This window comes from Chenopodium album, chromosome 9, assembly GCF_948465745.1.
Source record: "Chenopodium album chromosome 9, dcCheAlbu1.1, whole genome shotgun sequence".
NCBI lineage: Eukaryota > Viridiplantae > Streptophyta > Magnoliopsida > Caryophyllales > Amaranthaceae > Chenopodium > Chenopodium album.
In genome coordinates, this window is record NC_137842.1 from 62,433,419 (window position 1) to 62,460,147 (window position 26,729).

The 26,729-nt window shown below is 34.4% G+C and overlaps 5 protein-coding genes across 6 annotated transcripts; 3 read left to right on the forward strand and 2 right to left on the reverse strand.

Annotated features, from left to right (window-relative positions):
• Positions 1–913: 913 nt before the first annotated feature.
• Positions 914–3,829, reverse strand: LOC145558677 (rop guanine nucleotide exchange factor 12-like). The gene is made up of 7 exons (XM_081619986.1): positions 3,440–3,829; positions 3,175–3,291; positions 2,570–2,724; positions 2,402–2,476; positions 2,016–2,282; positions 1,596–1,916; positions 914–1,399 (listed from the first exon to the last, which is right to left on the reverse strand). Exons 1-7 carry the CDS (start codon positions 3,783–3,785, stop codon positions 974–976), a joined length of 1,707 nt encoding a protein of 568 aa, XP_081476112.1. The 5' UTR covers positions 3,786–3,829; the 3' UTR covers positions 914–973.
• A 2,728-nt stretch (positions 3,830–6,557) lies between these two features.
• LOC145558679 (hydroxyphenylpyruvate reductase-like) lies at positions 6,558–10,384 on the forward strand. The gene is made up of 2 exons (XM_081619988.1): positions 6,558–7,075; positions 9,576–10,384. Exons 1-2 carry the CDS (start codon positions 6,653–6,655, stop codon positions 10,092–10,094), a joined length of 942 nt encoding a protein of 313 aa, XP_081476114.1. The 5' UTR covers positions 6,558–6,652; the 3' UTR covers positions 10,095–10,384.
• A 529-nt stretch (positions 10,385–10,913) lies between these two features.
• Positions 10,914–13,838, forward strand: LOC145558678 (glyoxylate/hydroxypyruvate/pyruvate reductase 2KGR-like). Its single transcript, XM_081619987.1, has 2 exons — positions 10,914–11,410; positions 12,813–13,838. Exons 1-2 carry the CDS (start codon positions 10,985–10,987, stop codon positions 13,329–13,331), a joined length of 945 nt encoding a protein of 314 aa, XP_081476113.1. The 5' UTR covers positions 10,914–10,984; the 3' UTR covers positions 13,332–13,838.
• Positions 13,839–15,136: 1,298 nt separating this feature from the next.
• Positions 15,137–16,181, reverse strand: LOC145558680 (dynein light chain 1, cytoplasmic-like). The gene is made up of 2 exons (XM_081619989.1): positions 15,826–16,181; positions 15,137–15,567 (listed from the first exon to the last, which is right to left on the reverse strand). The coding sequence occupies exons 1-2, from the start codon at positions 15,961–15,963 to the stop codon at positions 15,418–15,420; spliced, it is 288 nt and encodes a 95-aa protein (XP_081476115.1). The 5' UTR covers positions 15,964–16,181; the 3' UTR covers positions 15,137–15,417.
• A 5,057-nt stretch (positions 16,182–21,238) lies between these two features.
• On the forward strand, positions 21,239–23,538 carry LOC145560078 (plasmodesmata-located protein 7-like). 2 transcript variants are annotated; one of them, XM_081621337.1, is made up of 3 exons: positions 21,239–22,047; positions 22,994–23,113; positions 23,245–23,538. In XM_081621337.1, exons 1-3 carry the CDS (start codon positions 21,330–21,332, stop codon positions 23,250–23,252), a joined length of 846 nt encoding a protein of 281 aa, XP_081477463.1. In that variant the 5' UTR covers positions 21,239–21,329; the 3' UTR covers positions 23,253–23,538. The 2 variants fall into 2 exon arrangements, with proteins under 2 accessions (XP_081477463.1, XP_081477462.1); XM_081621336.1 differs by having other exon boundaries at positions 21,243–22,053; positions 23,245–23,396.
• The last annotated feature ends 3,191 nt before the right edge of the window (positions 23,539–26,729 follow it).

Consider the following 26,729-nt stretch of genomic DNA (forward strand, 5'->3'; position numbering starts at 1 on the left):
CCGCTAAATCAAAGAAATGTAAGAAAGCATACGACTTATGTGGAGGTGATACCGGAAGAAAATGTTGCAAAGGACTAAAGTGCATTACTAAAGATGATTCTCCGGACGATGAAATCGGAAAGTGTATACCGAAAAGTACAAAATGTAAGAAGGCGTACGACTTTTGTGGAGGCATTACAGAAGCAAAATGTTGCAAAAAATTGAAGTGTGTACGCACAGATGATTTCAAAAACGCGAAAGGAAAATGTATACCAAAAAACCCGAAATGTAAGAAGAAGAACGAGTTTTGTGGAGGCCTAGCCGGATACAAGTGTTGCAAAGGACTACATTGCATATTGCTAGGTGATTTTCAGCATGCTGGTGGAGTTTGTAAGAAAGGGAAATTGTGTATGAAAAAAGACCAACTTTGTGGTGACTTCACGGGTGTTAAATGTTGCAAGGGACTTAAATGTGAATTTAAAGATGATTTCTCGGATATTGGAAAATGTAAACCTAAACACCATTAGAAGCACGAGTTTAATTTGTTTTACTTTTGGTAGATATAATATCGACACCCTGTCTTTAAAATCCTGGATTCGCCTATGTTGGACATGTGCTAGTAATCATGTTGTAAAACTAAGAATTATAAATTTTAATGACAAATGAAGTAATGATCATGATCAACAACTTAACATCTGAATTAGTTGATTATGTCTAAAGATTATGTGTACATGCATCATCAGTACTTATACGCCGAAGAAAGAACAATTTGCTTGCTGTCAAACCCAATGCATTAGCTTCCCCAACCACAAAAAACAAGGGAAGTTAAAACTGTTGAGGAAACTAGCTTAGCTATAATTAGTTACATGTGGTTTGAGCATATATATATATCTCTATAAGCTCTGTTAACAAGTGCTTTCTCTCTCGCTCTCTCCATTATATCTCTCAAGATCGAAGTTACAATCATTTCGGAATGTAATCTAACTGTCTCTTGTCAATGTCGAGCTGTTGGACTTCTTAAGCCACCCAAATTCTCTAGGTAGGATACCTTCTTAGGCACTGCAATGTTCGCGAGTTTTCCTACTTTTAACTCACTTGTATCTTTTATGTCCTCATTTCCTGCTCCTTCCTTTGCTTTTAAGTCTCCTTCATTGTTGTCCATAGTCCAGCCCATGAAGTCTGAGAGTGTCATAGATGGCGGTGTTCCTACAGCATTTAGTCTCTCTATTTCTTCATCTGCATTTGGGAACTTTGTTGAAGTGATCTTGATGTCTGCTAGGGGATTCCTCTTCTTTTGCGCGAGTGATGGGTTTTGAGCAAGAGAGTCTGCATACAGAACATCTTCTATTCGCGATAAGACTGTGTGTGCTAAACTCTCTAGGATTCTTGAGTAGCTTTCGAGAAGTGCATGACCAATATCCTGCAAAAGCCATAAAATAACCACATTACACAAACTTGTTTAGGTTTCTTGTTTCGAGTTATCTGAAACCTAAGTTCCCTTAATTTAGACTTCATACATAGTAAGTCGTGTTAAAAATAAGTTCAGATAAGAGCTGACCAGCTGATTAAAGCTAAAAATGACATGAAAGGAGGCCTTGATTAGCATGTAATTTTACCTTGTTAAATTGAATCTTGCTTATATCGAGTTGAGATTGAGATATTCCAGGGAATCGTTGCTTGATGATAATCAAGATGGTTTCCGCCCTCTCTTCAAATAGTTCCCTCTTCTCTATACTCACGGCTGAACCCCAAGGAGACTTGGCATCTTTGTTGGTCATTTTTCGTCTCCAAATCACTACTGAAGCCTCAATTCTGTTCTTGAGATCGAGAATTTTGTGCTCGGATGATAAGTCCATTATTGTAAAAAATTGCTCAGGATCAAAATATTCAACTGTTATGCTTTTGTATAGTGCATCTCCAAGGCTAGCTCTTCCATTCTACCAAGGAAACGCGACATTTTTATCAGCAAAAAACCAGCAAAAATCTAGGAAACTTGTATTTCTGAAACAAAGAATTCTGTTCTTTAGTATTAAAACCTTAGGCAGGGATTCAATGTAGTTTTCGGGGATTTCCATTTCTGATAAGACTTGTGCATTGATAGCCATCGCGGCCTTAAGCACTTGGTTGACAGAATCCTTCTGAAACTGCAGCCATTTCTTGGTGACTTCAGATAGGCCATTCGTAGGAACTTTGACTGTAGGTAACCACCATTTATCATCTCTTTTAGACCCTTTCTCTGAATCATCAGCATCTTTAGCTATGTAATAGAATTCGTTTTGGTCCTTGAAATTGTCTAGACAGTCCTATATTCATGATACATACAAGCAATTCAAATTCTGTTTTGAAAACCGAATTACTTACATGTACAATAGTGTACTACAGATAAGATAACATACGAATTTAGCCTAATTTGAAAACTTACAATTAGCATGGCATCAAGTTTTCGAAGGGCAGGGATATTCATTTGGATATCCGTTCTTTGTTTTGTTATCATGATCTGTTACAAAGATATGATAATACAATTAGTCCAACTTGTAATAAAGTATGAACAAATTTGACAAAATGAAGTGTTAGATAAGAAGAAACTTGCCTCCATATTAGTTCCATTCGCGGATTTTTGTTGAGAAGGAACAAATTCAACTATATGATCAGTAACAGATAACAGCCAATCGATTTCCTTCTTCCATCTAGACCTGTTTTCCGGGGCCATTGGCTCTAGTTTCCTCTGTTCTCCAAACACAGATGCTGCATAATAATGCACAAGGTACTACTTTGTGTTAGTTAATCATGAAACAAATTTATTGACCATTCTAATATTACTTTCTCAATATGATGCAGGGCAGATGGTGGCCTCAAGAAATTGTCCTGCAGGCCTTGCACGCCCGTGCTATTGCTCAAATCATCGCTATGGTTAGTGAAATGTACTCTATTTATTTGTATATTGTTCTAGATAATTATGGATATACATAAATTACACATCAACCTTAGACATTAGCCTATGTTTGAAGGTTAAAATGCAATTCTAACAAAATTTACTATTCTATTGAATCAAAATGCACACTTGAGCAATTATAATCATATACACATGTATACAATATGAACAATCTGATATTATTCCAACTATAGACCTCTGTTGCAAAAAAAAAAAAAAAACAACCAAAAACAGATATATTTTCGGGTTGTTATAGGCCTTACCTGCTAAATTGGTGACGGCGTTGGACAAGGCCAAAGCTGAGGACACACCCTTTCCTCCACCAGACATATCCTCGCCTAGGAGCAACTTGGCAAACCTCTCCTTCATCATTTCCATATCTAAAATCATAAATCAAAATCGTTAAATAATTACAATGCACCTATAACATGGTAATACTATATTAATATATCATCAAAAACCATAATAAAATCATCTAATGATTGTACATGAACAATATATTGAAAATGTTATGAATTATGTTCATACCTTTCTGAAGGCCATCTCTATCACCTCCACCATACGCGGTCAACCTTGATCGCGGACCAGGACCTTGATCCTTCTCTAAGCTAGAACCAATCCTATGGCCAATCAACAAAGGTTGTTCTATCTTAGAAGCATAACTTTTGGTACCCCTTGGATCCTCAACCAAGTCCTCTGCGCTCGAGCTCTCTAGGATCATACTTTGTGAATGGCCGCGCCTCATGCTATTATTCCCAACACTTTCTCTATTCATTCCACGAATTTGGTTTAGCCTTGCCTTGTAATTCTCTTGTTCTTGCTCCAACGACGCGCGCACCATTTCCTTCCTAGCTAAATTTGTGTTAACTATCATGGAATGGATGTGGTTGTGGTTGGAACAAAAAATTTTGCATGACACAAAAATAAAGAAATTTTTGTTAATGGCAACAACAAGGATGTTTTTGTGTCATGAAGTATAATAAGAATAAGGGGAGAAAAAGAGAGGAAGAAAAGTTTGTAATGAAGAAGAAATCTTTATTTGACTTTTGTTTATTTTTATTTTTTTTTTTTAATTTTTTTAAAAAAAAATTGTAACAAAAAAGAAAAAAAATTGTTAAGAGGGAAGAGAAAAATCAAGCATAGTTTAGGTTGGCAAAGAATTGGTAGGATGATTGTTTTTGTGATAGTTTACTATTTTTGAAAAGAAAGGATGTTAAGAACGTGGGGTGCATGTTTTGGGAGGAAAAGTTACAAGTTGTCATGAAAGAGAGAATATTTTAATTAAGATTTGATTATGATTTAATTAGGGGGTGATTAAGGGTAAAGTGGAAGTTTTATCTAAGGATAAGGAGAATAAAGTTTGGATTTTTGGCTAATTAGTGTTTTGGACAGTCAAGAAAGTCCAACCAACAGCCACGTCTAAGGCATCATCATGATTGATTAATAATGGATACGACAACTATTTCTTCATTTTCATAGGGAACATTATAAGGTGTATCTATATAATTATGTTATGTGTATGTTAGATGATATTGTTATTGTGTATGTTAATTATAAATGCATTTTAAGAGTGTACTCGTATCATTTTATGGTCAAAATATAAAGAAGCTTTATTTTAATGAATTAGTTATTATATCATTTGATATTTAACATACATAACTATATAAGTATGTGTTGGATCGTCTATTACAAGTTTGCATATGTATTCGCGCCAAAAACATTGAGAATGATGCCTTAACGCAAAATTCCATACAATTACAAGTGCTCTAGCACCATCATAATTCATAAATAATAGTGTTTCACTTAGGGAAAAAAAAAAAAAAAAAAAAAAAAAAAAAAAAAAAATCTCTAAAAAGACTTGTTGTCAAAATTACAAAGGAATATTTTTAATATTTCAACAAAATAAAAAATAAAAGCTAATTAATTGTCAATAGAATGAGTATTAGTTAATCATCTTATAATTCTATTTACCTATATATGCCCCCTTTTTCTTTTTCTTTCTTTTTTTTTTTTCCTTTTTTCTCATTTGAAATCTTGTTAGGTGATTAAAAAGTTCAAATTAAAAATGGGAAAATTAAAATGGAACAATTCAATGGAGTATGTCAAACATGCATATAGGTCTACTGAGCTTACAATATTCATCGATCATATATACAAAAATAAGTACGAGTACTATTGTCTAACATTAATCACAAGTTTCTTACTTATTTGTAGAGAGTAATTAAGGAAAATGATTATTGTTACTAAACTTTGATTCTATCTTGTATGATAGATATAATTTGTCTACCCTTATATTGGGTTGATCCAACCATCTATTGGTATAGATGTGGTAGGTGATCACAATTGCAATGGTGGATTGGTGGGAAAAGTCAATTTGTCTAATTAGTTAATAGTTAGGTCACTAATGTAGGTCAAATTGTTCAAGTGTTTAAGACACCTTTGAAGAAAAATGTATTAGACAATGGGTTCAAGACTTCAAGAAAAAGTAGAATAAGGATTGGGGATTGAAGCATGCACCATTGACATTTCGCCCTTATTAGTTGTCTAATGGCATGATGGACCGCTACCCGGTATGGTTCATACCAAGGGATAAAAACAGTATAAAATTCAATAATAATAGTATAAAATTAATAATAACTGTATAATACAAAAATATGCTCTTTTCTTTTTCCCTCTTTATTCATTGAAAATCTCATTGGAATAATAACGGTATAGAATACAAAATAACAGTATAAAATCAACAATAATAGTATATTTATCAATAATAACAGTATAAATAAAAATAAATAAATAAATAAAAAGTATTTGGTATGGACCATACCTGGTAGTGGGCTATAGCCTATAGTTACTTGCTATGAAAGTAGTCGGCTCTTCTTTGATATTGACAAGGTTTGAAGTTGTGGTGCTTGGTGACAACAAATTATGCTAGTGATGAAGAGAATGGATTCCCTTTAGAGCGAACCCACTCATCATGAGGAGAAATTTCCTCATAAAGGATTTTGTGGCCTCTTTATCTCATGGCATCCCAACCATGAGATGAAATGATTGAAATCTCCTAAAGTGAAGGAAAGTAGAATCTCCTCATTATGCATTATATAAACTGGAATTAAGCCCCACAAATCTTCATTTATATAATTTGTTATGCTTGTTTTTTACACAATAGAATTTAAAAAATATAACATCAGATCATCAATTGGCATACATTAATTCTCTATTAAATAACATTTCTTTTGCTATAATTGAACACATTTAACATTTATCATTATATAATCATTTACTTGATGAAAGGAAAGTGGGAGAGGGAGTGATGTAGAGAGGAAGAAACTTGTAAGTTGCAATGTTCGTAAATAAGAACCGCCTAATCTAATCCGTCATCCAATTTCGTATTTTTTTTTTTTCGCGAGTGATTCGGCAATACAAATTACAAATAAACATACTCGTATGAAACTCGCATTTATCCCCTTAGTCATAAGTTCATAACCACCTGACCGAGACCTTGGTGGTACATTCCTATCATCAAAGACTCCCTAATCTTAAAGTACGTGTCGCTCGAATATATGCTACATGCCTAACATAGCACAACAAACAAATCACACAAGAGTACAAGACACGACCAAAACCAACTCTAATTTGATAATTTCCAACCACTAATTCCACACAAATTTATTCACAATCCATAAAATACACTCTCACAAAAACACACTCAACTCAATCAACAACAACATCATCACCAACAAAAAAATGGAGTCAATTGGAGTACTATTAGCATGCCCAATGAACACCTACCTTGAAGAAGAACTCACCAAACGCTACAATCTCTTCCACTTCTCCAACTTTCCAGACCGAACCCAATTCCTCTCTCAACACGCCAACTCCATTCGCGCCGTCGTCGGTAACGCTTTCGCCGGCGCCGACGCCTCCCTTATCGACGCTTTGCCGAAGCTCGAGATTGTGTCGAGTTTTAGCGTCGGACTTGATAAAATTGATCTGGGTAAATGCAAAGAAAGAGGAATTAAGGTTACGAATACCCCTGATGTTTTGACTGATGATGTTGCGGATTTGGCGATTGGGCTTATGCTTGCTGTTTTACGGAGGATTCCTCAGTGTGATCTTTATGTTCGTAATGGGTTGTGGAAGAAAGGGGATTTTCGATTGACTACTAGGGTATGTTAATTTGATTTAATTTGATTACCCTTTTATTTATGGAATTGGGTTTGATTAATTTTTTGATTGAATTATGGTTAATATGGTTATTCTAAAGTTTGATTGATTCTGATTTGGTGTAATTTGAGTTAAATGGTAACCAATTTTAATTTTTCTTTCATTTATAATTGTTTATATTTTGATGATGAAATACTGAAGTTCATTGATGTTGTTGTTGATAGATTTTGGTGTAGTTTGATGATTAATGTGACTGTGTTGAAATTGAATTGATTTGCTTTGGTGTAATTTGAGTAGAAAGAAACTAATGTCAAAGTGGATTTCAAGTTTGGTTTTAATTATACTGTTTGGGGTGGCAATTTGATTAGAAAGGGAGCCACTATCACATTGAATTGTTATGCTTTGGTATAATTTGGCTCTATTGATATTGAATTGGTTATGCTTTGATATGATTTGAGTTGAGTTAAAACTGATATCAAATTTAAATTTTGGTTATTGTTTTTTACCTGTGGTAATGATGAATTTGTAATTCTGTTATGATTTGTTTGGAAACCATCATTTCATTTCAAATGATGGATTTGTCCCAAATAACCTGTTTGGGAATTATAAGAATTTGCATTTGGATTTGACTTAAATTCTAGCCTTCAATAATCAAGTTCATTTTATAGAATTTGAAATCCAATATCAATTGATGGCATTTCAAATTCTTTGAACCATTCTACTTATCTTCCTCTTGATTTTCCCCAATTATTGTAAAATGTCTACTGACTACTCGATCTTTAGTCACCCTTAATAATGTCTAACTTTCTCTCTCTTACCCACTATAAGCAATCTCCATTGATGTCCCATCGGGAACCTTCATAGATACCACATTTACCTTCCAACAATGGCGACACCGCAGCATCATCTCAATATTCATAAACTAATATCTGAAAAACAATCTAGTTTAACAAAAGGAGATATCAAAAGACATGCAGATCTTGGGAGCTAATTTTTCACTAATTTTGGTCGATAATTAGGGGATTTAGGATTAATAGCAGAGGAGGAGGAAGAATGGGAAGGAGAAACAATGTTAGAGAAGAGAAAGAAATTAGATAATGGCTAGTCTTGGTAATTAAGAAATTAGATAATGGCTAGTCTTGGTAATTAAGTGGATATGGTCATACCAAGTAAACTTGAAATGATTTTTTTGGAATTCCAAATTTTCCCAAACAGGTGATTTGGATTTGAATGCAAGTAATTGAAATACCAGATTTGAAATTAAATGCTTCAATCCAAATACTACCTTAAGTTTTGTAGAAATGGTTTGTAGTGCAATTTGAGCAAAGAACCTAATTTTTGCTACTTCAGGAATTGGGGAGAACTTTTTATCCTGCTGAATTGGCTATTCGTGATTTTTATCTGACTTGCAAGATACTGTTATGGTATCTACACTGGGTTGTTGTTGCAGAGCCTGTAAAGTTTTAGTAGGGGTGTCCTGTTTTTTTAATCTACAAAGTTTCCAAGCATGATTAAGTTTAAATGTTTACTATGGCTATCAAAACCCAACTGCAAGTCTTTATCTTTAATTCACCATATTGTTGATCATATAGCTATTAGCATGAAGCTCATCAAAAACTCAGAAAACTTGCTGCTCGGAAACCTTAAATTTAGATTAGCTGTTATGCATGAGAGCACATAGATGTTAAAATGCTGATTACAAGCATAGATGTTGAATTTTAATTAGGGTTCTCTATATCAACACTGACCCTTTAGCTGGCTCTGTCTTTGTGAACCACAAAATAGGGTGGGGTGTGGTGGGGACTTGGGCTTGGAAATCACGTTGACAATATCTTCCTTGTGCTTTAGCTGTTTTTGATGATCTTTGCTTTGGTTATGTTGGACTGGAGATGAACGGGAGATTGTTAGGTGGTAACTAATTTAATGCATAACTAAACAATATGATTGGTGATATTATCTTGAAATTGCTTGTGCGAATTAATACTGATCCTCCATTTCCCCTTGTAAATTCCTCTTTTTGTTGTTCTTTTTTATCCATTTTTTTTAGTTTAAAATTTCTGTCTAACCGAGGATGCTCAAAATGTGTCCTTGTGATTATGAAGTTGGAAACCTGCATCTATACTTTACCAGTTTACCATACCATGAAGCTGTAGCTAGTTGGATAACTTAGGCTAGTTTTAAGTTTTTAACCTGTTACAAGCATATCTATTACCAATACTGATTTCCTCCACCAAACTCCATTCAGTATTGAATAGGTTCTTGCCATTGAGCTGCTTGCTTTACAGAGTAAATATGCCAATTAGTCTATGTTACATGCTGTACTTTGTTGTATCATGCATTGCCTCATTGGTATTTACATGCTGCTCTTTTTATATAAGGGACTGATAATGCAAACGAGTACTCAACCATCTTTTTGACTAAACCTATTGCCAACTTTCTATTGTATTTCATTCCATGAGTGTTCCTTTCAGCACTAACTGTGCTTTTTGCTTTTTCTTTCCAGTTCAGTGGCAAAAGGGTTGGAATTATAGGTTTGGGTAGGATTGGTGCTGCAGTTGCCAAGAGAGCTGAAGCATTTGACTGTCCGATTTCTTATTACTCAAGATCTAAGAAGGCTGATTCAAACTATACTTATTATCCCAGTGTCATCGAGCTTGCCTCCAATTGCGACATACTGGTAGTTGCTTGTGCCTTAACTGAAGAAACACGACATATTGTCAATCGTGAAGTAATAGACGCTTTGGGGCCTAAAGGTGTTCTGATCAACATTGGAAGGGGCCCTCATGTTGACGAACCAGAGCTAGTAAAAGCACTTTCTGATGGCCGGCTAGGTGGAGCTGGGCTTGATGTCTTTGCAAATGAACCTCATGTTCCTGAAGAGTTGTTCAAGCTTGACAATGTAGTACTCTTGCCTCATGTTGCAAGTGGGACTGAGGAGACTCGTACTGACATGGCTAATCTTGTTCTTGGGAACTTGGAGGCTCACTTCAATGGAAAACCGCTCTTGACTCCAGTTGTTTGATTGTTCAGGGTAATTGTAGGCCATTAATATATGATTCCTGATTGTGGACAAACTATTTTGTTAGGGAAATGAACCGTTTATCATTTGACTGAGCACGGTTGTATTATATTGCAAATTGAATTCCCTGCTTAACATTATTTATTCCCAAGACCAGTCTTTTTTTTTTTTTTTTTTTTTTCTTTTTGGGTGCTAAAGAGGTGGCTAGGCCTCAAACAGAGAATTCTCCGTACTCTGTAACTATTAATGTCATGATGAAGAATAAATTCTCCCTAATTTGGAGAGTTGGTCAAGCTCTATTCTTGCACTTTGATTGATCCCGGCATTTGCTAACCAGTGTACAGCCCTGTTTTTTGTTTTTAAGAGACATGAGTAAATAAGATCTCCCAACTCCCAAGTTTTGTTTCTTATCATTCTGGCATTTGTACACAATTGCCTGTACATAATACGGTATAGTTCAGTTCTTGTACACCATTAACAAGGTAAAACCGGTAAATGACTCATTTTTACGGAATAGGTTATACACGGACAACACAGTAATACCCTGACAATATATTTATGTTGTAAGTTGGTTATATACTTGAATGGGGTCAACTTACACCTCAATTGTACATAATCAAATATATTTGAACCCACAAATTGTCCAGTAGTGTTACCAAATAATTTCGACATATAAAAGCCATAGAGGTTAATTGGTGATATTCATAAACTCAATTAAATACGGAGTATCTCGGATTAAATCTTGTGTACATCATGTCATTAATTCGTTACCGGCTAATCACCAAATGAAACCAATTTTACCGAACAAACTAAACCATAAATCATAGTTATAGTTCTATTAGCAAGTCTTCTCTAATCACTCCTTTTCTCTCACATCTCTCTACTCTTTACAAATGGAGAAGAAAGGCGTACTAATGACCTCTCCAATGTTACCTTACTTAGAACACGAACTCAATTCCCGCTTTACCCTCTTCAAAATCTGGGAAAACCCTTGTTCAACCCAACAATTTCTCAAACAAAACTCAAACTCAATCCACGCATTTGTAAGTAATGCAGCAAATGGTGCCAACGCTGAATTGATCGAATCCCTCCCCAATTTAGAGATTATCGCAAGTTACAGTGTTGGGTTTGATAAAATTGATCTGGGTTTGTGTAAGAAGAGAGGAATTAAGGTTACTAATACCCCTGATGTTCTTACTGATGATGTTGCTGATTTGGCTATTGGGTTGATTTTGAGCACTCTTAGAAGGGTTTGTGTTGCTGATGCTTTTGTCAGAAATGGGTGTTGGAAGAATTCTGATTTTCCTTTGTCTACTAAGGTTGTTCTCTTAATCTTGTAATTAAATTTTATAGAAAGATTATTTATTTACTAAGTATTTGTTTGATTCATGTTATTTGATTCATTCTTAGGTGTTTGATTGGTGGTGTTTATGACTATGTTATGTGCATTTGTTTGTTACTTGAGTGTTTGAGCTTTTTGAGAATTAGGGAATGCCAAAATTGCCAATTAGTGAGTTGGTTGAGTCTTAGGAGGTGGTATTCAAGACTTGAGATTTAATCGCGCCATTGTTCTATGTGTGTGGTTATTGACCTTGGACAACTCATTTAATTTTTGTAAAATGTTTCATGTAATCTTACTATTGTCCATTTGGTTTTCTGCCACCAAAAGATTATTGATCAAACTGTTCTTGTATTTGGATTAAGGACTTTAATTATAAGATTAAGCTTATGCTGATTCTGTATCGTATGAACAAGCTTGGACGTACATTATTCTTCCTCTCTTTACTAGGAGATAGTTGATTACTTGATGGTCTTGTTCGAGTTTTGTTATGGGACATTTATGAGAGAAGGTTTTGTGTTGGAACTTTATTTTATTTCTCTGTGATAAATTGTTCAATTAAATCTTGAGATAAAAGGGATAGGAAGAATTATGAAGATAAAGGTTTTACCTCATGAGTTGCATTTGTACAGAGATAAATACCAGCCTGTTAGAAGAAATAAACCAGTACTCGTATTTCACTTCGATTAGAGAAATTCCCCATCCCTACGTAAAGGTGAAGAGTTATAGATGATAAAGGTCCATTAGTGTTTAGCATATGTCATCACTCATCAGCAACCAAAATGTAATGGTTGGATATCTGGTGGAAGATTCCATTGTAAATAAGATGATAATGCCATCATTTATACCTTTTTAAGCTAGTCAGCCAGACTTAATAAGCTGCTCAATTAAATTATCAAAACACTTTTAAGCCAGTAGTGTCAGCTGTTCAATACGAAGTACTATAGAATAAGATTTAGCAACATTGAGGAAGTAAGTTTTCTTTCTTCAGTATGATTGACCGAAAATCACAATTTCATTTAGAAGTTGATCAGAGCCATCTAACTGGTCCTCAAGCCTACTGTGTCTGTGTTGAATCTTCAGCTTGTTGATTATATATCCTTTTAAATGAGAAGCTTTATCATAACTTTCATTTGACTTGTCTTCCTTTCCAAACTGTAAATGTTTGCTTAGGTTTACGAATTACTACAAATAGAAGTATATAATCTCAAAGATGCAATGCCAGTTTTCAATAAGATTCTAACTGTCTGGTATAGTTGTATGCTTTACTATCAAATGTTATGACGTCATAGTTCAGCTTTGACGTTAGTGGAACATTATTGTGATTGGTCATCTGTATAGTCTTTCTCATATTCGTTCTTTTTCTCCTATCATCTTTCCAGTTCACTGGTAAATCAGTGGGAATTCTTGGATTGGGCAGGATTGGCTCTGCTATTGCAAAGAGAGCAGGAGCATTTGGATGCCAAGTTAGTTACTGCTCCAGGTCTAAGAAACCTAATGTGCAGTACAAATACTATGAAAAGGTTATTGACTTGGCAGGTAACTGTGAAATCCTTGTCATTTCATGCTCCCTAACTGAAGAAACCCGTCATATCATCAACCGTGATGTTATTGATGCACTGGGTCCAAAGAGTATCCTCATAAACATTGGAAGAGGTGCTCATGTTGTTGAAGCTGAGCTTGTATCTGCTCTGCTTGAAGGTAGATTAGGTGGTGCAGGGCTTGATGTGTTTGAGGATGAGCCAAACGTTCCTGAAGAACTGTTGAAGCTTGATAACGTGGTGATGTTATCTCATGTTGGAAGTGACACTGTTGAAACTTGCAAGGCCATGGCTGATCTCGTGATCAGAAATCTAGAGGCACATTTCCGAAAAGAGCCATTGTTGACTCCAGTTATTTAACATTATCTGAATGCATGGAAGACTTCGGATCATTGAGATCAACACTATCTGTTTTATCGCCGCATTACCTATGAAAAGGCTCTGCTCGCCTGAGATTCTGGTAATTCTCTGATTTTTCACTTTGATGCCTCGCATTGCTCTCTGTATTATCTTGTGAGCTTTCTCTCATCTTTGCAGTAAGCTAAGGCGATGAAAGGCATCATTGATTTTCATACACACACACAAAATCTGCCTTTTTTTAAAATAAAAACTCATTTACATATTGTTGATCTGATTTTGGATGTACAAAGTTGCAACAAATCTTCATTTTACAGTGATTCACTTTGTTATCCTTAAAACTAATGCAAGTAGTAATTTTATCATCCATTTCACATCTGTAATATACTAGCACTTCTGATGGAGACACTGAGAGGATCGAACCATTTATAAGCTAGGCAACACCGCAGTAAATAGTGGATATTATGTTCTAAAACCTATTATTAGTGAACTATTGTTGATCTCAAGTAAAAGCACCATTGATATCAAGTCTCGGTTAGTTGTGTAATTGTTAGGCAATTAGCCAAATTTTGTTGGATTGAAATAAGTAAATAACTACAGGGTTAGACTCAACGAGTCGACGGATTGGAATAACTAGTTGACAATCCTTGACATGATGATGTGGGTTGAAGGCCATTTCCTGCACCTCCATATCTGTGAATGGCCGTTTTATCAGCTTCTGCATCACATAATATGCATGTATGGGTAGGTTTCTCACCTCATCCCTAAGACCAAGCCTTAACATTAGTTGGTTCACCTTATCCATAAATTAGCATCTTTGAGCACATGTTTTTTAAATTTAATGTAAAAATTACTGTACTTGATAACAGGCCCTACTTTTTTGGGGTTTTGGAAGATGCACTGAACCAAACTGATTATTGGCACTTAATTAAGTTAATTTGGCATGATTAAATAATCATCAATATGTATAGTGGATGAATAAGTGATTCTTGATTCAATATTTTTGGGCACGTCAACGTCAATAGCAACTGCATATAATGCGTAAGAACAATGGTTATGTAGTGTGATTATTGTTAAATTATTATTGTGCATGGGTCCATCTCTTTTTGTTCGTCTATGGACTTACCTAGTTACCACTGTACACTCTCCGTCCTAAAATGATAGTCGTATAATGAAGTAATATCTTGTAATGTTGGGAAAATTTTGCTATAAATGTATCTAATTAGAGATGATAATTAGGGCATGTTCATATTTACTGAACTGAACTGAACTGATTGGAGCTGAACTGAACTGAACTGATTGGAACTGAACTGAACTGAACTGAACTAAGCTGAAATGAATATTTTATGAGAGAGGGAAATTAAGAGCTGAACTGAACTGAACTGAACTGATTGGAGCTGAACTGAACTGAACTGATTGGAGCTGAACTGAACTGAAAATAAGTAAATATGAACAGGCCCTTAATAGTGAGGGTAGATGCATAACACTTGGTGAGGATTGAATGTATCCTAGGATTTTAACCGGTTAAGCTAGTTTTGATCCAATTGAATGATTCAATTAAAGTAGGAGTATTTCCATTTGTTAAAATTTCATTTATACATTATAATCACCATTAACCATCCAAATTAGAAATAGAAGACTCCCATACGCTTAGATTTCTTATATTTGTAAGAAATCACAATCTTATCGTATACTCATCAAAACAATTAATGCAGACATGCAGTAGTGAGACTATTTTTATTTGACAAATTATATTCCATAGGATAAATAAATATTACTCCGTACTTCGTATTAGATTATAATTATAATAATGCAGTAATGCATCATGATAATACTACTACTAAGTATATTAATATTTTCAAACTGGTGAAACAGGGCAGATGAAATTGTCTTAAATCACAGCAAGGAAAATACCTAAACTAACCTTGCATCTGCTCTCAAGACTGAAAATCACCCATTTACACTTTAAAGTGGGATGACATTAACAAAGCCTAGAAAATTAAACAAACATTACAAACATAAGAATAATAAAAGGGCAATTAATTGCCCTTTTCCCCTTTATTGTTTTCTTTTCTATTTACTACATAAGTCAAGAAGAAGAAATAGCCCCTTTGAAGATGAGGAATTTGAGTGTCTCAAGTGTGAAGTAGATGAAACTTCCTTTTGAATGTGTGAAGAAACACCCAAAATTTGATCCCACCACACATTGCCATCCTCCTCCATATTTCTTGTCAAAATCCTGTTACATTTTGCACATAACATATCAGAAAACAATCATATTTATTACAGTATATGTTACTCGGACTTTTCATTAAACACACACGAACCCCACCTATGTGAGATTTAACATAATGAACATTTGACACTTTGTTTGTACAAAACCATGAAGTTGTTTCTTTATATCACTAAGCCTGACGCTTTGACATGTACCTATGTCCGACATGAGTAACGGATAAAAATTAAAATGAAAACTCTAGTCGGGTTTTTCGTAGAATACCTTTTTAATATGAGCAGCTATAGATTTGTAGTCAAAAACATCAAAAAGATCAAGAGCATGAGAAGCAGAAGCCATAGCTTGGATCTGCATCTTCAAAGGCATATCAGTATCCTCTATCAAAGCTTTACCTTCCAACATTTTCTCTGTTTCTCTCCAAAACAAAAACCCAGATGAGATATGATCTGATTGATTCTTATCTTAAAAACCCAGAAAAGATAAACTCAATTGTACTATTTTTTTTCTTTTATTAGGGAAAAACAAAGTTTCAAGTTTCAAAAGCTAAATGTGGTAAAATATAGAAAGTTAGCAGAAGCAGAGGTTGGCTTTTTATATACAGAGAGAAGTGGGAGCCTGAAATGCCCATCTCTAGCCTTCCAAATGTAAATGATCCATTTGTTTGCGTATTTATGATTACATAATTGAAGTCTGGCACATATTCCAAACTTTGCTTACATTTTAGTGTTATTAATAATTTTTCCTCCCAACTTTGAGGGTACCCTTTCTGTTCTTTAGTGTCATGTTCATTGATTAGACTTTTTAAGTATTCATTAATATTGTACATACTCTCTCCGTTTCTAAATTATAATCCTATTTATCTCTATTGAATGAGGAATAAATACTAGAACTAAATTTGTAATTTAGGGATGGAGGGAGTAGTATATTATTATAATAAATCATCTATACTCTAGTGTTATTTTGTACTCACCTCAATTTGTCTATTGGTTGTATTATGAATTTATGATTGACAATCGCCCCTCATGTGTTAAGTCATTGTACCATTTTCCTAGTTGAACACGAGATTATGTAATTCTTCGTTCCTTAAATATTGACCTGTTTTCTTTTTTAATAAAAATAGGTCAGATTCATTCATTGTAATGAGAATAGCCTTTGGAATTACTCTTCTTAAATTTATCATCTCACATATTGAATAACAAATCTACATTGCCACTATAAGTGTTAATTAATAAAGTGAAAATTTATTATGGACATTTAAAGGAACAAAAAGAATAAATTATCCAAGTAATATTGGTTGGTAGAGTGTGTAAAATCTAAAATGCCATCCTAAATTTTGTGTATTATGACTATGTGAGAAAGAAGGACTAAAAATGAGGATAGATATTTAGTATGATGTGTGAATGTGTTGGGAGTATAAAATTTTGACGTGCCAAATTTGGATTAGATGGTAATATGAAGACGTGGGTGTGTGTTGGAGTAGTAGAATATGAAATATTTTATTATTTTATATGCTTTAATTTCGGATTAACCCTGGAAACTGAAATTGTGTGTCACCCACCATCAACTGTCCAACACCATTACATTTACATTCACTCTCATCACCATTCAACATTGTTTCATCTACGAATCCCCAACTTCATTAGTAACCTCATTTATGTATGGTTAGTAATAATTCTATTTGTAATTTTATATATGCATTGTTAACAACATTATTTGAATCCTCTTTGTCAAAAAAAAAAAAAAAAAAAAATAATAATAATAATAATAATAATAATAATAAGTTATTTGAACAATTGGTCAAAGTGTCACATTCTACTCGACTATGGAGTAACGTTGTTGTGGCTTGTGCTGCATACAGTGGCGGAGTCACCTTGTGTCCTGATAGGGCAAAAAAGTAAGTTAAAATTTTCTTTAAATAAAATACATACTCCGTAGTCCATTATTATGTTCAAGCTTACCAACAACCTAGTATTTAGAACATTACCTTTACTATTAAAAAAGCATTCTTTTATGATTGATATGCAGCACCTAAATGTATATTAATTTTGGGAAATTCTCAATGGTACTCTTAAGCTTTTTATTTTTCTCAATGGTAAACATCAAAAAATCAAATTATCTTTGGTAATCACCTATTTGTGTTACTAATTAAGTGGTGACATTAATGAGATTAATTTACAATTATAAACCTAACCATACTTAATTAAAGGCAAAATGACTAACATATCCTTAAAAATTAAATTTTCCTTTATTTTTTTAACAATTAAAAAAATAAATCACCCACCACTCCACCAGCCTACTCCACCCAGCCCACCGCCCAAACCCAACTCACGTGCCCCCGGCGCCGGCCGATCCCATATCTCCCTCCCCTTGGTTCGGCGCCGTCTGTGCCGATTCCCTCCCCCTGTCGCGATGCCTCCTTTTCTTCCCTCTCAGATCCCCCACGAAAACCCTTATCGAAACCCATGAATTCTTATTGAAACCCACAAAACCAATTTTTGTTGTCGAGACGATTGACGGCGAGATCGGAGTTTGCAAGAGACAATTGACAGCGGCAAAAGTCTGAAGGCATTAACAATTGGTGGAAGGAGATTTGAGATTTTGGGCGGATGGTGGTTTATGTGATGGTGTTGGTGTTAGTGGTATTAACGGTGTCGCGAAAGAGAGAGGAAATGATTATGAGGGTGGGATTGGGTGGTTTAGGGTTGCGGTGACAAGGGGGAGGGGGTTCAGCCAGCGTTGGGGAGGGAATCTTGGTGGGCGCGGCCGGCCGGGAGCAGGGGAATAGGGCTGGGCGGGCAGGGGTGGCAAGGGGAAGTAGTGGGTGGTGGGTTTTTGTTAAAAGGGGTATTTTAGTCTTTTCGCTTTTCTCTCACTTTTAAAACATTAACCATGGTTAATTTTCCTTAAAATTCTTAACTAATGTTACCACTGAATAAATTTTACAAATTATAGATTACCAAAGATAATTTGTTTATAAGAGGGTTCCAGATAATATTATTGTAAAAAATTCTGGTTCCTCCACTAACAACATATACTCCGTACTTGTAAGTAATTGGTTTTTTTTTTTTTTTTTTTTTTTTAGGTGAGGAGAATTCCCTTGCAAGTTGGGGGGAAATAAGGGATCCAACTTGCACAAGGGTGGAAGGAGGACCTCTAACCATTAGGTCAACCTTGATTCTCGGAAGTAATTGGTTTGAGGGATAGCAAATACGAGTAGTATAGACGTATAGTTACATGAGATAGTTGGTGCCTTGGGCCTTGGCTAGTTGATCCCCTCTGTATGCCGAATTCTTGGCCTTAATATCACAATGTTGTCATGCGTAGCACAAAAGAGTTGATTATGGACCTTTTTTTTATTGATGTAACGGAGTCCAAATGGACTTGATTGCCCATGTTATTATTAGAAGCCCAAAAAAGTTATTCGAGCACCCAAACCGATACTATCCAAATATCTAGCTATCAGTAGGGATGGCAATCTAGTCCGGATCCGACCCTACTCCGCTCCTATCCGAGGTAAAGATTTCCGCTCCGAGTCCGAGAAAAAAGTAATCCGAGTTCGACTCCGTTAAAATAATTCGACTCCGAGTCGGAGGAGGGTCGGAGTCTGATCCTACAAAAAATCCGAGAAAAAAATCCGACTTCGACAAATGTCCGACTTTAACGGATTATCCGACTCCGACTCCAACAGATAGTGGATTTTTGTGTGGGTCATGGTGGCATTGGGTGTGGGTTGTAAAGGCCCAAATAGCCCAACATCTCAAAGTATACTGAATAATGAAAAAAAAAACTCGGAGTCGGGTCGGATCGGAGTCAGAGTCGAATTCGGAGGTCGGAGTCGAATGTCGGAGTCGGAGTCGGAATTTAACCTCCGACTTCCTGTCGGGTCGGAGTCGGATTTAGCATAATCCGCTCCGAGTCCGAGCCGTTGTCATTCCTAGCTATCATACTCTCTAGCCATTACTAGATATACAAATATATCTAGTTATTAAATTAATACAATTCGTGTAGATGTAGTACACTCATTTGTACATTGTACAATTTGGTAGGCAAGTATGTGATATCAAACTAGTCATGTTGCCCTTTTGGCGTAGATCATTGCTAGCGAGATTCTCACGGGGATGGGAAAGCTCGTCCTTTTGATCGCAATTAAGCTGTCAATTGTCCGTCATCATCTTCATTCAAGAGCAGTTGTGTCTATATAACATAGCTAAGGATGAGATTATTGAAGGGTCAAGGAAAGAGATTAACGGTGTATTGCACCCGTTAAAGGGCAAGAATTGAGCTGCTCGAATTTCAATCACCCTTGTATATTCGGACATGAAGAGAGCATCATATATAATTTGACGATCCAAATTCTAGTGCTATCCAACCCAAGATTGATCCATATAGATTATAGAACTTAACTCATACTTCATATTTGATTTGCAAGAATTCATTGACTTAAAATAAGCCAAATCTAATATGTCTTGACCAAATTTAAATCAAGTCTGATTTGTACACCCGATTTGACAGCTCTATATCCAAAGCGTGTCCGTCCAAGGCTAGTCTAGAGATTATGGGCTAATGGGCCTTCTACAAATGGTCCAACAAGTAAGCTGTATCATTCATCAGATTACTAAAAGCAGCCATTAAATCATAATATTCTTATTAGATAAACTTTTATAAAGTGAGTAATAGATGATCTTTTAATCTTTAAGCATCTTTTTTTTCAAGTTTCTCCCAATGAGATTTGAGTATATACATTATAGTGTGCTCTCCCTTTAGCCTTTACCTATGCTTTTTGTAAAATTCAAAATGAAGAACCTTTATTTCATAAGGATTTAAGCTTTATTTGAACAAACCGAATCTCTTTCACCTAAAAGCTACTAATTTGAATATGTATGAATATGATGTAGTCCAATTATGATGATAAGTCATACCAACCAAAAAAACTAAAGTAAAAGGGAGTTAGACCGAATATACAATCCAAATTCTATGACCCGGTTACAAATCCGATTCAAATACCATGTTTATTGTTTGTGATTTGACTTTAAACTAGTTAAGACCAATTTAATAATTAAGCTAAGTGTTGAGTCAATCTTGGAATTTGGTGTGAACTTGATACCATGTCTAGTACTCCAGTACAAGTATATATCATATACTCCGTAATTAAAATGAGGCCTTATTTTTTTTGGTAGATAATGAAATCTATTTTGTACTTTTTAATTTTAATTGTTTTCATATGTAAAAATCATGTTATTGAACCTAAGAAAATCCAATGATGTAGACAATAATGTATGTATAGAGCTAAAATTTTAGATTAAAAATTAAATGAAACATAGGGATAATTATTACTTGGGCAAACAAAATCAAATTAGCTAGAGATCTATTGAAAAAAAAAATTGACATAATCCTACAACGTCCTATGATACCTACATTTCATTTTATTTTATTTATTCTTTTATAATATCATAATATCTATATGGAAAATATATCACAATAATATATTTTCCTATACTCCGATCCTAACAGTAAGATTGTAAGAAGTATATATATCAATGATAATACTACACACTCTAATACTCTATATATATCTTTATAGTTTTACAATAATACCCCTAACATTATCCTTAAAGACTTTGGAAGCATAACATAACATTAGAAAAAACAAGTAACCCTAGCAAGTGATATATGCTAATGTAAGCTTCCAACATTACCAACTTCATTTTCTACATCATTTTCTTTCCCTTTTCCTCCCAAAGCTCAAACCCTTGCATTATTATCATCACATGGCAACTTCACTTCCAATACTCCCTCTCTTACTCCTCCTCTCCCTCGCCACCGCCTCCGACTCCTCCACCCTCAACTCCTTCGTCTACGGCGGCTGCTCCCAACTCAAATACTCCTCCTCCGACGTCGCCTACACCTCAAACCTCAACTCCCTCCTCACCTCCCTAGTCAACTCAGCCACCTACATGGCCTACAACCACTTCGCCATCGCCGGTACCTCCACGCACGAGGTCGTCTACGGCCTCTACCAATGCCGTGGCGACCTCTCCATGCCGGACTGCGCCACGTGCGTAGCCAACTCGGTTAGCCGTCTAGGAGCCTTATGCCCCGGGTCATGCGGCGGGGCCATCCAACTCCAAGGGTGCTACGTTAAGTACGACAACGACACCTTCATCGGGGCCGAGGATAAGACCGTGGTGATGAAAAAGTGTGGACAACCTACGGGGAACCAAGATAAGATTGCGAACCGTGACGCGGTGTTGGAAGGGGTGGTGGGGAACGGAGGAGGGTTTTATCGAGCCGGCGGGTCAAAGGATGTGGCGGTGATTGCGCAGTGTGTAGGGGATTTGAGTGAAGGACAATGTCAAGATTGCTTGAAAGAGAGTGTTGATCAAGTAAAGACGGAATGTGCTACGAGTGGTTATGGTGATATGTATTTGGAAAAATGTTACGTTAGGTATACTATTGGAGGTGGTCGTGGATATTTCAATAATAATGGTATTGGTAAGTTTTTCTATATAATATATATAAACACAAATTATTATCTAACCACTTCTTTCATAAAATGATTTAATCGATACTCTCTCTGTTCTTTTTTCGTAGCTAGTGCAACATGAATTCATTACTTGTATTCTCCACATATGCTTGACATTTAGACAATAATATGTTACTTAAATTATAGTTGTTATGACAATATGAATACTTTTATCTAAGCTTAACTAAGTTTTGATTTTGCTATCGTAACTGATAAATCACATAAGTGTGAATGGAGAAACAAGTCAATACTATTTTTCTACTCTATATAATCGATAAGCTTATATAATACGGAGTATTATATAAAGTGTATATATGTGGAGTATTAGAATTTTAGATGTTTAGCATGTCCTTGTAGTGAATGACAACTAATTAAATTGGTTAATGTATTGAACGTTGATATCATAGGTCAATTAAAGATTTACTATCACATGTAGCTCTCTATGCACCAAAAAAAATTAACTTTAATAAATGTAACTTAAAGTAAAATTACAAAAAGGCAAGTTTTAGCAAAATAATTCATGTTATGAATATACTCTAATTAATTAAAGCAAGAGTCATTCACAACAAAATTCTATGAATATGTGAAGTTACTTTTTGAAAATGTCCATTTCCGTAGTTGGAAGCTTGGACCATAATTAACCTAATACGTAGTACAATCAATAAATAATCACTCAAGATACACCATAATTTTTTTGAGAACAGTAAAGATAGACCATATAGTACTTCGTATACATGTAAATGTAATGTTATATACTTATATTGTTGTGTTTTAAACTTTTAATTTAGACTTTGATTAATTTAATTTCTTAGCTTTGTGGTGACTAATGACTAGGATCCATATCATTGTAACATTAGTTTGTAAATTTGACTTACTCATTTATCTTTATTTTCCTTTTTTTCTTTGTAGGAGGAACCGATGACAAAAATAGGGGAGTGAAAAATTTTGCACTGGTAATTGGACTACTAGCTGCAATTGTGATTGTCATCATATTTCTCACTTTCATTTGCCGAGTTTTCGCTGGAAGTAGTAAGCTTTATACTCCTTTACACTACTTACATTTAGATTTAGTTGTCATATTATAAGTCAAAACTACATAATTTACTTGATAATTATTTTTTTTCACATTCTGATTAATCATACTTCTTTCTCTTTTGCAGGTAAATAAATGGTTAAATTATCAACGGCTTTACATCCCAAAAAAAATGGCTACTTTTACATACGCCAACCCTTCTCATCTTTTTTTTTTCTCTACATAATGTTGTCTTTCCAACCATTTTTGCTTCTCTTTAAATATGACATTATTTTAATGTTGCTTTTTACTCTATATATAAATATATATTTTTATAGATAATATTGTATTCTTTCATCAAGCAAAGCTTTTATAAAGGAAGAAATTAAAGCAAAAAAGAGGATGGATCTGTGTACATGACTCTGCATATTCATGCAAAAAAAAAAAAAAAAAAAAAAAAAAAAAAAAAAAAAAAAAAGCAAGAGGAATCCACAAACTTAACACACTTTTGTCAAAGTTTTAATTTTTTGTAGTATTGAAGTTGCATTGTCTGATGTTAAGATATGCCACATGCATTTCCTTAAAGTTGCATGGAAGTTATGTTGTTATCTTTATGCATTGGATTCCGAGAAATTTTACTACATTGTTCGTTTTTTAAACTATTTATGTGTGATATTTAACACCGGCCATTTTACTGTTAGCCATATATGAGTGTTCAAGCAAGTGGTTGATGTGTAAGACTGTAAGATAAAGATGACATTTATGAAAGTAGGGTAAGAAAAATTAAAAAAGAGTAAAGATCGATAAAAGTCATTGTTGGGTAATTAGTTGTTAATAATAAACTATATTGACTGGTTTGACCGAATTATTTCATTGAATATTCAGACTAGCTGGTTGAAAAAAATGGTTTAATTTTATAGTAATTTATATATGAGATTAGTATGAAACTTTATATACATATATTGATGGGAAATTATACCTTAGTTCGAATCAAATGAAAAATTTACATAAATGATGAATTGAGCATAATAATGTTTAATACTTACTCGCCTATCCAAGTCTCATAATTTAAACCATTCGAGCTAGATTAAATTGAACATAACTTGAACTAACCAAACCAATCCCAATCGAATGTAGCTTAGATTAATTAGAAAACTGATCATATTGGACATATTCACCAAATCGTGATAAGCTTTAGAGCATGCAACTTGAACGAAGACAATGATATATCACTTTGTATCCCTTTTGTTAGACAGAAATAAGCTAGGGTAAAGTTTTGGGTGAGACGGACTCACCGTGAGTCCGCCACCAACACTCACAACACCATTCATTCACCAACTCTCACTAAAATCCAAATCCAACCATTATCACCTCGTTATCCACTTCCACCTTCTTCCTCCACCACCGTTGCTTTCCCCCGCAACAAGAAATTGCCGGCAAGCAATGATCTGATAATGAGATTCTCTCTCCTCCGCCATAACCATCACATTGTTCAACTTCCAAAGCTCTCATTCATGGCTACTCTAACCACACGCTACCGCCTTTAGGTTGTTTAAGTAAGTTGGGTGACAGATTGGCCGATTGTCACTGATTTGATTGGATTTCGTATATGAAATTAATAAAAGCTGTAGGAAACTTAAGCTCTTCAAAAATTTCTTCCAACAAATCCCAACTCACAGTGTCGGGCTTGGGCCCATTAGAAGAAGTTGGGTCGGCCTAAATTGATAGTTGCTCCCATGGTTGATTGCTCTGAGCTTTCGTTTAGGATGCTTTGCCGCAAGTATGGAGCTCTGCTTATACTCCAATGTTTCAATCTAGAATCTTCTCTGAGACTGAGAAGTATTCTCGTTATCCACTTCCAATTTGGGGATGTAATGAGGAGAGAAAAATATTGTAGCCATGGAAGAAGAGGTCAGTAGGGAAGGAGAAAATAATGTCAGGTATTAAATGTTTATTGTTTGGTATTAAATGTTTATTGTCGGGTATTAGATTAGTATTGTCAGGATTAGATTAATATAAATATTGTTTATATTTGTCAGGAATTAGAAAATTTTAGTCAAGATTAAGATATTTTAGTCAGGAATAAGATAATTTTAGTAAGGAATAAGATAATTTTTATCAGGAATAAGACCATTTTAGTCAGGAATTAGAATATTATTGTCAGGTATAAGAATATTAGTGTCATGTATTAGAATATTAGTGTCAGATATTAAAATATTAGTGTCATGTATAAGAATATTATTGTCAGGTATTAGAATATTACTTTCATGTATTAGAATATTATTGTCAAATATTAAAATATTAGTGTCATGTATAAGAATATTATTGTCAGGTATTAGAATATTATTGTCATGTAATAGAATATTATTGTCAGGTATTAAAATATTAGTGTCATGTATAAGAATATTATTGTCGGGTATTAGAATATTACTGTCATGTCATGTAATTGGTGTTGCGGGCCTCGCGATCGGGTTTAGTTAGCCCACACTTTTTTGTTAGACTTTTGTTATTGAGCCCGGTCTCACATGAGTCCGGTCTCACACAAAACCTTTTGATAAGCTAATTAAGGTTCTATTGTACTTTTATAAATTAGGGGCATTGTATGTCCTAAATCGAGATGCAACAATTATGCTACACATATGGAATCCTCATGAAGAAAGATTATGCACTATCTTTGAGCGAGAATATTGATAGACATGATAGTCCCCTATTCCTCTCATAATGAATGAGGCATGATCTAATCATCTAACAACCTTTCTAGACATCCTTTATTACCAAAAAAAAAAAAAAAAAAAAAAAAAAAAAAATAGAAAAAACCTTAATTTGTGACACTTTGCTAGTTGATAGTTTACCTTGCGTCCTTGCATAAATCATATTTAGATTGGAGCTGATTTTATGCAGAGATCAAAGCTCATCCTCCATCTAAATATCTAGGTTTCGATTAAATTCAACCTAAATAAAATATTCATGAGAGGAGTGTATTATTTTTTGATAATGTAATGCCATATATATGTACTCAGGCTACAAATAAGCATTAAATATCTTCTTTATTCGATTTAGGAGTGCATGACAAAATAAGCATCGAATATCCGTTAAATTTTTTAAAATTTTTTTTTTTTTTAAAAAGCATTAAATATTTTTAAAATGGTTTGATTGACTTTTAGAGTTGCAAATTAAACTTTGTGAAAATAGGAAAGAGAGAAATGGTCATAAATATTTTATCTCACTATTTACAAACTCATTTTAGCTTCATTTTGTGATTTATACTTGAGAATAAACATAGTCGTGTGTAATATTCGTCACAATGTATATTATATTTCAATATAGTCACATTATAACTTTGTCTTGATGATATTGAAGATATAAGTTTTTTAAATTCATATATTGACAATTTGGCAAACATGAAAATATGATACTACGTGAGAATACTAAAATACAACGGATGAAGAATTTAGCATTATTATAAGCTTACACTATAACGAAGTGTCCACTAAAAATGAATGAAAGACCAAGTCTTTTTAGGCCCAAACTTAGCCCAATATTAAACTATAGGCCCGCTTAAGAGTGACCACTGTATATTTTGGGCTATGATGTCGATCCATGAGATGGGGTAAACGGATAACTGTAATAGTA